Source organism: Petaurus breviceps, unplaced genomic scaffold, assembly GCF_028583685.1.
Source record: "Petaurus breviceps papuanus isolate PSGF00001 unplaced genomic scaffold, PetGlider_PUasm1.0 164, whole genome shotgun sequence".
In the NCBI taxonomy this organism is placed as follows: Eukaryota; Metazoa; Chordata; class Mammalia; order Diprotodontia; family Petauridae; genus Petaurus; species Petaurus breviceps.
In genome coordinates, this window is record NW_027185735.1 from 3772395 (window position 1) to 3785563 (window position 13169).

General features: G+C 37.6%; 2 protein-coding genes across 6 annotated transcripts in view; both read left to right on the forward strand.

The window, feature by feature from the left end:
• The window catches only part of DDHD1 (DDHD domain containing 1), a 124773-nt gene that overhangs the window by 7025 nt on the left and 104579 nt on the right, over positions 1-13169 (forward strand). The gene's annotated exons all lie outside the window — the stretch shown is intronic.
• On the forward strand, positions 310-4542 carry LOC138156950 (small ribosomal subunit protein uS15-like). Its single transcript, XM_069082412.1, has one exon. The coding sequence runs from the start codon at positions 3960-3962 to the stop codon at positions 4404-4406; it is 447 nt and encodes a 148-aa protein (XP_068938513.1). The 5' UTR covers positions 310-3959; the 3' UTR covers positions 4407-4542.

Genomic DNA, 13169 nt, shown 5'->3' on the forward strand with positions numbered 1-13169 from the left:
ATAACAGCCCTTCATATTCAACTCATCCTGTGCCTTCTGTCTATGTTTACATGTACATACATATGTGCACATTCACATATATGTTTATGCACACATACCCTCCTATACACACACGTATACATATATGTATACATAAATATTCCCTTCAACTATCATCGTACTGATAAAAGTCTCATGAGTTACAATTTGTTTTTCCATGTAGGAATGTAAATAGTTCAACTTTTTTTTTTTTTTAAGCAATTGGAGTTAAGTAACTTGCTCAAGGTTACACGGCCAGGTGTTTCTGGGTGGGTGCTAAGTGTCTGAGCCCAGATTCGATCCCCAGGTCATCCTGACACTGGAGCCGGTGCCCTTACTCGCTGTGCTACCTGGCCACCCCGTGACTATTTTTTAAGGTGTTATTTTCTTTAGTAATTTTTTGGGTCTCCTTTAGCAGGCTGTTGACTCATTTTTTCATTTTTCTTGCATCATTCTCATTTTCTTCCCAATTTTTCCTCCACTTCTCTGATTTTCAGAATCCTTCCTTGAGCTCCTCCACAGCCAGTTCATATTTTTCTTGGAAGCTTTTGATGTTGGAATTCTGACTTTGTTGTCTTCCTCCCATTCCACGCTTTGATCCTTTTGGTCCCCAAAAAAGTATTCTGTAGTCTGTTTGTACTTCCTCTGCTTGCTCATATTGCCAGCCAATTACTTGACTTTTGAGCTCTTTGCCAAGGTAGAACTTTGCTTCCAGATTGCAGAGAGCTATGTCCCAAATCGCTGGGGTTTTCGCAGCTGCTGGAGCTATTAAGAGGGCACCCTCTCTGTAACCCCTACAAGCTCTGGCACACTAGCCCCACACCCTGGGACCACCACCCAAAACTGACTGAGATCTAGATCGAGGCAGGCTTAAGCAAGAGAGATTACCCTCTGAATGGTGACTTGGTCCCCCTAAAATCTGCAGGCCAGGAGCTCCAAAGGCAGCCATGCTACTTCTCACCCTGGGGGCAGTGCCCTTCTTGTATTTGCTTGTTCCAACAGAGTTCCATACTTACCTTTTATTTCTTTTTGGTGTTTATGGGTTGAGAAGTCTGGAAACTGCCAGAACTGCTGTAATTCACTCTCCTGCAGTCTGCTCTGGCCACTGCTGGTCAGGGCCACCCTGGGGCTGGAACTGCACAGCTCAGGGAATGCATTTGGCTCCCAGCATGCTATGATAGACCCTGTCTATCAGCCTGCCAGGCTGCCTTCAGTGGGAAATTTGTTTCTCTCTGTCACTTTGTGGGTTCTGTAGCTCTAAAATTTTAGAGTCATTTTTTTTACATGTATTGGAGGTGATGGGAGCTGGACCCGCCTAGAGGTCCTGTTTTTACTCCACTATCTTGGCTCCACAGATAACTGCATTTCAGTGTAGTTTATTTTGAACCCTTTGTATTTTATTTTGTAAATTTTTTATAAATCTGAAAGAAGTCCATAAGCTAAATAAACTAAAATGGTTAAGAATCTCTATTTTAAGGTAAAGTCAATTTGTTTTTTTATGTTTTAGATTATAATTAGTTCAAAATGAAATAGTTCTAATAGCAAAAAGTCAAACTACCTACCTCATATGATTGTTGATGGAAAAGTCAGCCCTACTATGCAATGAGGTGGGTTTTTTTTTTAATTGAAATTAGCTAACAAAGATTTTGAATATTTTGAATGCCTCCTGCTTCACAGGTTTTCTTTTTTTCAATGTTTTTATTGATATATTCTGTTTTTTATAACATAGTAGTCATCCCAAGTATCCTCTCCCCATCCCCTACTCGAAGAGACCCCAGCTCATATTACAAATACTGTTTTTTTAGAGAGGAAAAAAATCAAAACAACTGATCAGTACATTGAAAAAGTTAAAAAAAAAAACATGTGGAATGTATAACACCTGTGGGTCTTCTACTTCTGCAAAGAGATGGATTAGATGTATATTCTCATATTTCTTCTTTTAAGTCCTACTTGATCTTTAGAATTCTGTTACATTTACTTTTGATTTTTTTTGGCATGTTCTTTCTATTTACATTGTTATAGTTTCTATATATATAGAAAATTTAGTTTGAGGTCTAGAAATGCTATTCCCCATTCATCCTTACTTATTTTCATCATTTTCCTTGATACTTTTTTTTTCCTAATAAATTTTGTTACTGTGTTATTAGGTTCTATAAATGATATATTACCCTTTGGTAATTTGAGTGACACAGCATTAAAAGGGTAAATTTATCTTAGAAGTATTGTCATTTTAATTCTACTGTATATTGTTTTCTTGTCTCTGCTGACTTCATTCTGCATCATAAAGATCTTTTCATTCTTCTCTATATTTATCTTGTACATCATTTCTTATGATTTTATAAAATTCCATTACATTCATGTATTACAATTTATTTAGCTATTCCTCAGTTGATGAGCATCTTCTTTGTCACCTACTAGTTTGTCACTGTCACAAAAAGTGCTGCTATAAATATTTTAGTATATATAGGGACTTTATTTTTATTGATGACTTCCTTGGGATATGAGCCCAGTAATGGAGTCTCTGATTCAAAGAATATGAATATTTTAATGACCCTATTTGCATAATTTCAAATTGCTTTCCAGAAAAGGTTGTACCATTTCATAGTTCCATTGACTTAATGGGCCTATCATTCTACAATTCCTCCAGCATTGACTGTTGCCAGGTTTTTTGTCTTTTTTGCCAATTTTCAGAGTGTGAGAGAAGTTATCTTGGGTTCCTTAGTTTTTTCTTTGCAGAATCTTTTCGGTTTTTTATGTAATCATAGTTATTTATTTAATCTATTGTAATTATTTATCTCTATTGCTTGCTTAATTAAGAATATATCTCCTACCCCTAGCTTGAGGAGTATATGACCTATTTCTCTTCTAATTGTTTTTAGTATTATCATAATTAAGGTAGCATATACATTTAGAATGTATTGTGGGATATGGTATAAGGTGTTTGTTTAAGCCTAATTTATACAAGATGACTTTTTAAGTTTTCCAGTCAGGTATTTTTTTTTAATCAAATAAGGAATGTTTTCCTAGCTAATTTGTTTTATACTTTATCAAACTCTTGGTTTACTAAGCTCTGTTGTGTCTGGTTCTTCCTTTTCTAGTCTGTTCCATTGCTCTATCTTTCTATTTTCTAATCAATATTAGATGGTTTTGATGACTGCTGCCTTATGATATAGTTTGAGGTCTAGAAATGCTATTCCCCATCCTTACTTATTTTTATCATTTTCCTTGATACTTTTTTTCCCAATGAATTTTGTTACTGTGTTATTAGGTTCTATAAATCATATATTACCCTTTGGTAATTTGAGTGACACAGCATTAAAAGTGTAAATTTTTTTCTTAGAAGTATTGTCATTTTAATTCTACTGGCATGGCCTAAAGAGCACTAAATATTTGTCCAGGTACTGTTTAAGTTGCTTTTTATTTAAGGAACACTTTGTAATTGAATCTATATGTCTTTTGAGTACTTTGGTAGGTTGATTCCCAGACATTTTATACATTTTGTAGTTATTTGGAATGGAATTTTCCTATTGTTTCTTGGGTTTTGTTATCATTATATAGACATACTATTGTATTTTTAGGATTTTTTTTTCTTTGTAGTGTGCAACTTCACTGAAGCTATTGACTTAGTATCTTTGCTGATTCTCTAGGATTTTCCAGATGTACCATCGTATAGCAAATAAGATAGTTTTATCTCCTGTTTACCCATCTTTATTGCTTTTTCTTGTCTCATTGCAGTTGGTGCATTTCCAGAACTATGTTAAGTAATAGAAGGGAGAATGGGCAATCTTACTTTGCTCCTGTATTTCTTGGAAAAGGGTCTAGTGTATCCTCATTGCATGTAATACTTGCTTTTTGTTTTAGATAGATACTTTTAATGATAGTTTTAAAAAGGTCCTTCTGGTCTCTCTTTCGCTGCCTGCTCGTCGCCATCACGGGTCTGTATGCACGCTCCTGGGAAGGGTCAGTCCCAGTCGGCTCCGCGGTACTGCCGCTGCGTGCCCACGTGGCTGAAGCTCACCTGGGACGACGTGAAGGAGCAGATCGACAAGCTGGCCAAGAAGGGCCTGACGCCCTCCCAGGGCGGTGTGATCCTGAGGGATTCTCATGGCGTGGCACAAGGACGCTTTGTAACTGGCAACAAAATGTTGAGAATTCTAAAGTCCAAGGGACTTGGCCCTGATCTGCCTGAAGATCTTTATCACTTGATCAAGAAAGCTGTTGCTGTTCGAAAGCATCTTGAGAGAAACAGAAAGGATAAGGACTCTAAATTCCGTCTGATTCTGAATGAGAGCCGAATTCACCGGCTGGCTCGGTACTACAAGACCCAGAGAGTGCTCCCACCTAATTGGAAATATAAATCATCCACAGCCTCTGCTCTGGTTGCATAAATTTTGGTTTATGTACTCGAGTAATAAAGTCACCTCTAACTGGGGAAAAAAAAGGTCCTTCTGTACCTATACTTTGTAGGGTTCTTAGTATAAAAAAGTGTTTTCTTTAACAAAGGCTTTTTCTACATCTGTTGAGATGATCAAGTGGTTTTGGATGTTTGGGTTTTAATATGATTAATTATGTTGGTTGTTTTCCTAATGTCAAACTATCCTTGCATCCCTTGTACAAATCCCACTTGGACATAATGAATTATTGGATAAATCACTGTAGTATGTTTGACAAGATTTTGTTAAAAAATTTTGATTCAGTACTCATTAATGATATGGCTTATTGTTTTTCTTCTGTGTTTGTCTTTCCCTGGTTTAGATATTAGGACTGCATTTGTTTCCTTATAAGGATTCTAGTAGGGAGGTACTTTGTGAAGTGTGCTCACTAATTTCTTTAGAAGTTTGATAGAATTCTTCTGTGAATTTATCAAAATAATGAGCTTTTTAACTTGCTAATTCTTTTACAGGTATTTCTATTTTCTTTTCTGAGATTGAGTCATTTAAGATTTATGCTTAGTTATTCTGAGAATTTGGGGTATTTTTTATTTCTGAAGGTATTTACTGTTTCTTTTGTGTTCTCAGTTTAGTTAGCATATAACTGCATAATGTGTTCTGATTATTCTTTTCAATTTCTTCTGGTTTCTCTGTGATTTTACCTTGCTCATTTACTATTTTATTTAATTAGGTTAGCTAATTGTTTATCAATTTTGCAAATCTTTTCAAAGAACTAGGTTATAGTTTTCTTTATCATTTCTATGGGGTTTTTGTTTCCATTTTATTTTCTCTCTACTTTTTAATACTGTATTTCACGACATAATTGTTGTAGATTTTATACCAAATTTTTTGCAAAAAAGTGGAGTGCAGCTATTACATGAAGCTTTTTTTTTGTAATTCTGCCAGTATTACTTTAAAAAAATTATTTATTATTAAACTGTATTGCTGGCAAATGAAAGCTAATGGGGTAAGATGCAGGTTTTACCATATCACGTGACTTAGTCATGGCAGCTGCATCTGTTCCTCTTGCACCTGCCTTTTTATTGGGTGAATGAGAATACTGTACTGCATCATTCTAAACAAACCAGGCAAGTTGGTTTTCGGGAAATATATTGAGAATGCCCAATCTTCACTGAGAATTGTTGGCCTGGGCCCATAATGCACGAGAGATAAATTCATATATGTGTATGTATACGTATATATGCCACTGGTGAATACATTGCTTCTCTGTTTCCCTTTTAAGTGGCATGATGAAAAGAATTATGCCATGTGACTATTACACGATAAAAGGTTATAAACCAATTTTTGAACTGAAAGAACAGGGTGCAACAATTATGCTGTGGTGCCCATTATGTGGTACTCTTCTTTTGTGAAGATTTTAGGTTCATTTTTTGGCTTTCCAATTTTTAAAAATGCATATTCAGGTCATTAATTCTCTATTTTATTAATGTATGTTTGTATAAGAATATGATTTTTCCCCCCAAGGACTGCTTTTATCTACATCCTGGAAATTTTGGTATGTTGTTTCATTATCATTTTCTGTTACATAGGTATTAATTGTCCCTGTGATTTTTTTTCTTTGGCCCTCTCATTTTTTAAGATTCATTGTTGAGTCTCCATTTGGGTCTGTATTTTTTATTTGTGGTACTGAACCAATTTTTATTTTTATTGTATTATAGTCTGTAAAATATGTATTTCTAATTTTGCCTTTGGTTTGCAATATCTCTATGTACTAGCACAAAGTTAATTTTTGTAAAAGTTTCATCTGTTACAGAGAAATATGTATATTCTTTTGCAGTCCCATTTAGAGGATAAGTCTTTTAACTCAAATTTCTGCAGCAATTTCTTCAGCTTCCTATTTTTTCTTTTGTTTGTCTTTGTTATATAATAATTTTCCTGCCACTGTTGTGTTACTGTTTATGTCTTGTTGACTCAGTGTTAGTTTTTGTTTTGAAATTGGATGCTAAGCTTTTGGAGCTTATAACTATTATTGTCTGTGGTTCCTTGCAGCATAAAATAGTTTCCTTGTTTATCTTTCCTTCCCCCCTCACCCTTTTTAATGTTTGCTTTTGTTTTATCAGATAATGTTGTTTAGGTTTCATGGTATGTTGTGGGGTCATCTCAAAGAATTCAGAGTCAGACCATCTCTAATCCAAGTATAGGCATTTATTGAGAATTGATGTCCCTTAGAAGTGGGCTAACAAGTAACTTAGACAACATAGGCAAATTTATGGTATAATGATGCCAATTACAGAAGAGAAATTATGAATATTAAAAACGTAGAAAGGTTTTGTTAAGGGGTTAGATAATAGTAGAAGGATCCCTTCTGTAATTCTTTGTTCAAACATCCTGTTCATGCAGCTTTCTGCTTGGCTAACTGTTGTGGGCCTGCCAGGTCAAGATGGATAGTTAGGTATTGTGGTCCTGTTTTGGGCTAAATGGATGATGTGATTGTGCTGGAGTACAAGGACACACCTATTCAAATATATGTGAATTGGATCTGGGGGCAGTGACTGTAATTGAGTTTGGGGGCCTGAGATGTGATTAAAGCCAGATTGTGTGGTTAAATTAGTTCATGCCTGCTGTTCAGTGGGTCCCATAAGAAAGGTCAAATATTGGGACTGGGGGCAGCTTTATTAGAATTCCATCAATATGATGCAACTCCTGCTTTTTAAAATTCACTTAATGTATAGTAAATTTATTCCCTTCCCCTCAGTTTTACTTTGTTTTTTAAATGTTTGTTGTGTATGTAGCAGGTTGTAGGGTTTTGTTTTGTCACTTTTTGTTTTCCTTGATGTTTATTTAAATTTACTACAGGTTTGTGTTTTCCTCCATCTGTCTCTAATATTGAGGGTTTTTTTTTTCATCTTCTGTTGTCAACATAGTACTATATTCCTTTAGGTGTGTCAAAAGAAATTTTCTTTTCCTTTGGAGGGCAATTGGAGTTAAGTAACTTGTCCAAGGTCACACGGCTAGTTTTTGTATTAAGTGTCTGAGGCCCCATTTGAACTCAGGTCCTCCTGACTCCAGGGCTGGTGCTCTATTCACTGCGCCACCTAGCCGCCCCCAAAAGAAATTTTTTTTAAGGTGGTTCTATTCCACTGTCTTCCTTAACTCCTCATCTGTTCCTCCCATTTGTTACTACTTTTTCTTTGTGGTTTTGCTTATTAAGTTCCTTTTTCTCTCCTTTTATCTGGTTTTATAATTCTTCCCCACCTTGTTTTCCTCTCAGTCAAGTAGATGCCCTCTTCCAGTCTTGCCTTTCAGCTAGTCCTGTTCATCGGTTTTTTAAATCTTATTTTTTGTGACTCTTTTAAAAAAGAATTTCTCTCACTTTCTTCATCATCCATCTTTTATTTCTGTTTAGGCCCTCTGATTCTATAATTTTCTTATCACTTTCTATTCTTTGTAGACCTCATGCAATCAAAACTTCCATGGTTCCCATTTTAGACTTTTCTACTCTAGGCAGTTTCTGCCGTTGCTTCATAGAACTTGTTCATGGATCCCCCTTTTCCATTGTGTCTCACTTCTAGAACTCTTGTCATTTATCATAGGTGTCAGAGTGGACATTGCACTATGGACCCACCCCTCTCCTACCATGTCCCTGATATTACAGTCCATGACTTGTCTGTACCCTTTGCTAGTTAGTATTTTTTCTCCAGTTGCCTAAAAAAAAATCTTCATGAGTTCACGCTCTCCCCATTCTCCCAGGTGCCCAGGTAATGAAAAGGTAGATGATGTTCATAGTCAACTTGTACTGAAAGAATTAAGGGGGCAAAGGTTCTCCTAGTCAAGAGAGCTTTATTGGCACAAAAGTAGTGGGCTAGTCCTTAGGAGCACTAGCAGTTTAAGACAGAAGCTTGCTTTTATACCCAAGTTTTGGGCACTGACCTAGGAGTGAGGGTATCCTGTCCTACATGGGCAGTTAAAGGGAACAATGTCAGAAAGGGGGAAGCAGGTGTGTTTAGTACTTTACAAAACAGTTCAGGGATATGGTCACAAAACAGAGAGCTTAACTTGGAACATTCAAGGATATGAGCACAAATCATAGGGTTTAATCACATACACTGAAAATAACAAGGTTTTCTTGTTGGCAGATAGAGCCCTCTGTTACTGGGCAGATTTAGATTTAGGCAAGGCTCTCATTGTTGCTGGGCAGTAGTCAGCCACATCAGTACCACAGACTTTTTAAGCACAAATCCCTTAGATTATACCTTCCACAAAGTTCTCTTCTCTTTTCATAGACCATCTCTTTTCACCTATAGGAGCATTCATTACTGGGACCATCTATCACCACCAAAGCAAGGTCTCCTTCCTTTTCCTTACTTTTCAGTCCTTTCCCCCTCCTTACCCACTATCTTTTTGAGACCACAGGGATCAGAACACCCCACATTCCTCTACTTTCTTGCTCTTCTCACTTTCATGTGCCCTCCTGTGTTGTAATATAGTGCCATGGAAAACATTGACTTACTAATAGGCAAGGTGTCAGCAGATTCGGCCAGTAATCCCAAGGCCCATCTCTTCAGTGTTAAACTCAACTCTACTTCTGCCTTCACCTCTGTACCCTTTATTATTCATTTTCATTTTTCCTGCATATCTGGTGTGTGTGTGTGAATCTCCTCAGTTCTGTTTTTCTTTCTAAAAATGTTTCAAAAACCTGTCATTGAATGTTCCTCTTTTTCACTCATGATTAAGACGCAGATTTGCCGGGTAACCCACCCTGGGCTGCTCCATTAATCTTTGGAACACATTATTCTTTTCCCCTCTATGTGGGTACAGAATAGTCTCATGTTATTTGAATTCCCTTTCCTTTTTATTTGAAGGTCTTTCTCCTGATTGCTTTGGAGAACTTTTTCTTTTCTGAATTGAATTGTTAAATTTAATCGCTACGTGTTTATGGAGTTTGTAGTCTTGCTTTTTTTGTTTTTCTGGAGGTTCTCTATGAATTCTTTCAGTTGGTATGTCATCATCTATATTTAGAACTTCTGGGCAGTTTTTTTGTATTATTTCTGTATTATATTGTTAAGGTGTTTTTGTTTTGTTGTATTCCTTTTATAGACTCAGAATCCTCAGGTTGTCTGTATGTATCCTGTCTTGGAGATCAGCATATTTAGTTTCTTTTGCATTGTTTTTTTTTTCTCTTCTTATAGATTGTGTTTCCCAACTGTATATTTGTATAACTAAGGTATTCTTTATTTTTTGTCTTGGTGAAACTTGCTGCTGCAGGTTCCAGTTTTTCTGTTCTGCCCACCATTTCTGCTTTGCAGGGTATGAATTCTCTCTAATGATTCTCATTTCTCTTTTGAATCACTCTGGAACAGTGTGATTTGATGTTCTCACATTCTACTTGTGTTTCACAGATATCACACAGGAGGCACTGGAGTTTTCAGATTCCAGCCTCTAAAAGCTTCATTCTTGATCTGGTCAGACAGGCAGACACTTTCAGAGGAGTTAATAATGAGCTTTATTTCTAGTTCAGTCTTCTCAAAGGAAGTTGCTGATAATGGGTGCACTAGCTCCTACAGCATTCCCTAACAAGCCTTCTTGCAGGGGCCAGTAAGAAGGGGGTGGCAACTTACCGCTGTGTCTTGATGGGGTCAATTGAGACAGGCACAGCTTATGCAGTCCCCTAAATCCCCTCAAGCTTTGATGGGGGCCAGTCAAGGCATGCAGATTCCTCTGTGGGTTCGCCATGATTTCCCCTATGGATTCCCTGTGGTTTCCCACACTTACTGACCAGTGCCCACTTTGCTTTATAGGGCAATAGACAAAGAAGGCATCTTGCCAACATTAAGCTGACAGGTTAACTTGGCAATGCTGTTACTCTGCACAAGTGTAGTAAATATCACTTTATGTCACCCCCATATCTCATGGTATAGCCCCAGTAGGACTGCCTATCACTATGATTCTAGGAATTACTTTCTAGGATCCTTGGGGCTATTCTGGGAGTTATTATCTAACACCTGGAAACTAGGCATTGCTATGGCCATGGTTCTTGAGAAACTGAACTCTAAAAAAGATAACAAAATCCTCCTTATTTATACCACTCTAGCTCATTGTGTTGGGTAATTTCCTTTGTTTTGCGGTAGTTATTCGTAGGTATCGAATTATTTACTGTATGTGGAGACCGTCTTTCCTTCTGTTGTTAATGCTTTCCCTGTTGACTAATTTGCTTATGTTCAGAGTCATTGAATTTTCATCTTCCTGAGATCTTTGGTAATTTTTGTTTCCTTTTTTGTTCCTCTTCATCTTTCCTATTTGCTTTTTTTCCTACCTTTGGTCCTAGCCCCAAGGTGATTTCCTAGGGAGCTGGATTTCAAAGCCTCTCAGTCTCCTCCCATGCTGGGCAATTCATGGTTCACTGATGAGGTGCTTGAACCCCAACCCTAATATCTTATCTCTGGAAGCCTCCCAATTTCTCAATAGGTCCCTGTCCTGTGAGAAAATTTTCTCTTGTTGCAGACCACATTCTCTTATCAGGACAGAGGGGTGCTTGACCCAAGGATTTTTATCCCTGGCTGACCTAAGGACTCTCTCTTGAGCTTGATCCCTAAGGTCCTTGCCTCTGACAATTCCTTCTATGTCTGGTATCAACAAAGTTATCAACACAGACTGCCCACACTTTACAATCCATGGCTCCCAAGACACCTGGACCCTTAGATTACCTAATTATTAGTATCCCTGGCATTCCTTTCCCATGCCCCTTTTCCATATAAGCCCCAGCACCATCTTCATTGCCTCACAAGTTCTCAAAAGAAACTCTGCCCTATTCTATTGGCGTTACAGTAAACTGCCTCTTGACTGAAAGATGGCTTGAGTGTGTGAATTCATTCAAGGCTACTCTACCTTGGCATTCTCAGGGTTCCAGCATCCCTAACCTCTACCCCAAAACTCTTCATCATCATCCTACATCTCTGCCCCAAGTTGGGCACCCAAACTAGCCTCAGCTGAATACTGGTAAAATTTCAGGCGTAGTGGAGTGCTGCAAAACAGCTCCCCTTACTTTTGTTACTCAGTTCTCTGGCCCTATACTAGCGGTTTAGCTAGTGTTTTGGGGTTGTCCACCCTAGCACTGGCAATTCAGAACTTTGTAGGGTTGTTGCTTTGGGGTTATTATAGGCCCTAGGAGGCTTTTCCTTTTTAAGATTTGCCCCTATGTTGTCTTACAGCACAGCAGATTTCTATCGCTTCAAACCTGGTCTCCTGGACACTGGAAAGAGGGAGAGTAAAGCATTATGTGAGGTTGTGTTTTGTATCCTTGGTCAGCTAATGCAGCCTTATTTCCAGTCATATGGGAAATGGAGAAAGGGTGCTGAGTGAAGCTCAGTTTAATAGACATCAGTTCATGGGTTTTTTTTGTTTGTTTGTTTTCTTTTCTTTTAAACCTCTTTTTAGATTCTAGGTACCCTAAACCATGGAGAAAGCTGAAGTTACTTTTTCTTTGTTGTGCAGTTCCTGTTTTGGAGAGGCTTGAAAGGTGTAGGGATTTGAGAAAATGTCTAGGCCTCCATCTTGTTGCTCATATGACCCAAAGTCTTTCTTTGGAGGTTTTCAAGCACAGATTGGATCACCATTATTGGGTGTGTTTCCGTGTGTGTTTCCGTGTGTGTGTGTGTGTGTGTGTGTGTGTGTGTGTTTCTAAATGGCTTTTGAGGTCAATTTCAGCTTTACATCTTTGACTCTGTAAATATTGATTTGGCCTTCCCATGTCACAGAACTTCTGATTGTAACCTTTGCTGACATTACTGATGTATTAATTCAAAAGATGCAAAATTGTTTTTTCTTAATTACATTTTAACCTTATTTTCTTTTTTTAATTAAATTTTAAGTTTATTTTTAGCTTATATCATTCATTTCCACAAGATTTTGAGTTACAAATTTTCTCCCTGTCTCTCCTGTCCACCCCAAAACAGGGATCCCATTATGTACCCCTTCCCCCAGTCTGCACTCTCCTATATCCTTCCCCATATCCCCTCTGACTTTCCAGTAGGGCAAGATGGAACTATATGTCCTAGTGCCTGTATATCTTATTTCCCAGTTGCAGGTTAAAAATAATAATTATTATCATATATATTTTAAACATTTGATTTTAAAACTTTGAATTCCAGATTCTTTCCCTTCCTCCCTTGTCACCCACCCTTACTGGGAAGATAATCAATTCAATATAGGCTGTATATGTGTAGCTATGCAAAACATTTCCATAGTGGATATATTGTGAAAGACTGTCTATATTTCCCTCAATCCTATCCTGCCCCCCACTTGTTCAGTTCTCTACTTTGACCCTGTCCCTTTACAAAAGTGTGTGTTTCCAACTTCCCTCCCCCCCAGCCTGCCCTTCCCTCCATCATCCCCCCTCTCATCCCCTTCCCCTCTACTCTCCTGTAGGGTGAGATACCCTATTTAGTATGTATGTCATTCCCTCCCTAAGCCAAATTCAATGAGAATAAGGTTCACTCATTCTCTTTTGCCTTCCTGTTCTTCCCCTCCATTGTAACAGTTTTCCCTTGCCTCTTCTATATGAGATAATTTACCTCATTCTGTCTCTACCCATCTTCTCTTATTATATTCCTCTCTCACCTCTTAATTTCACCTTTCAAGTATCATCCCTTCCTATTCAATTGGTCCTGTACCCTCTGTCTATGTATACCTGTACACATATATACACACACTCACATATGTATTCATATGCCCCTATACCCTTCTGTATAGACACATATATGC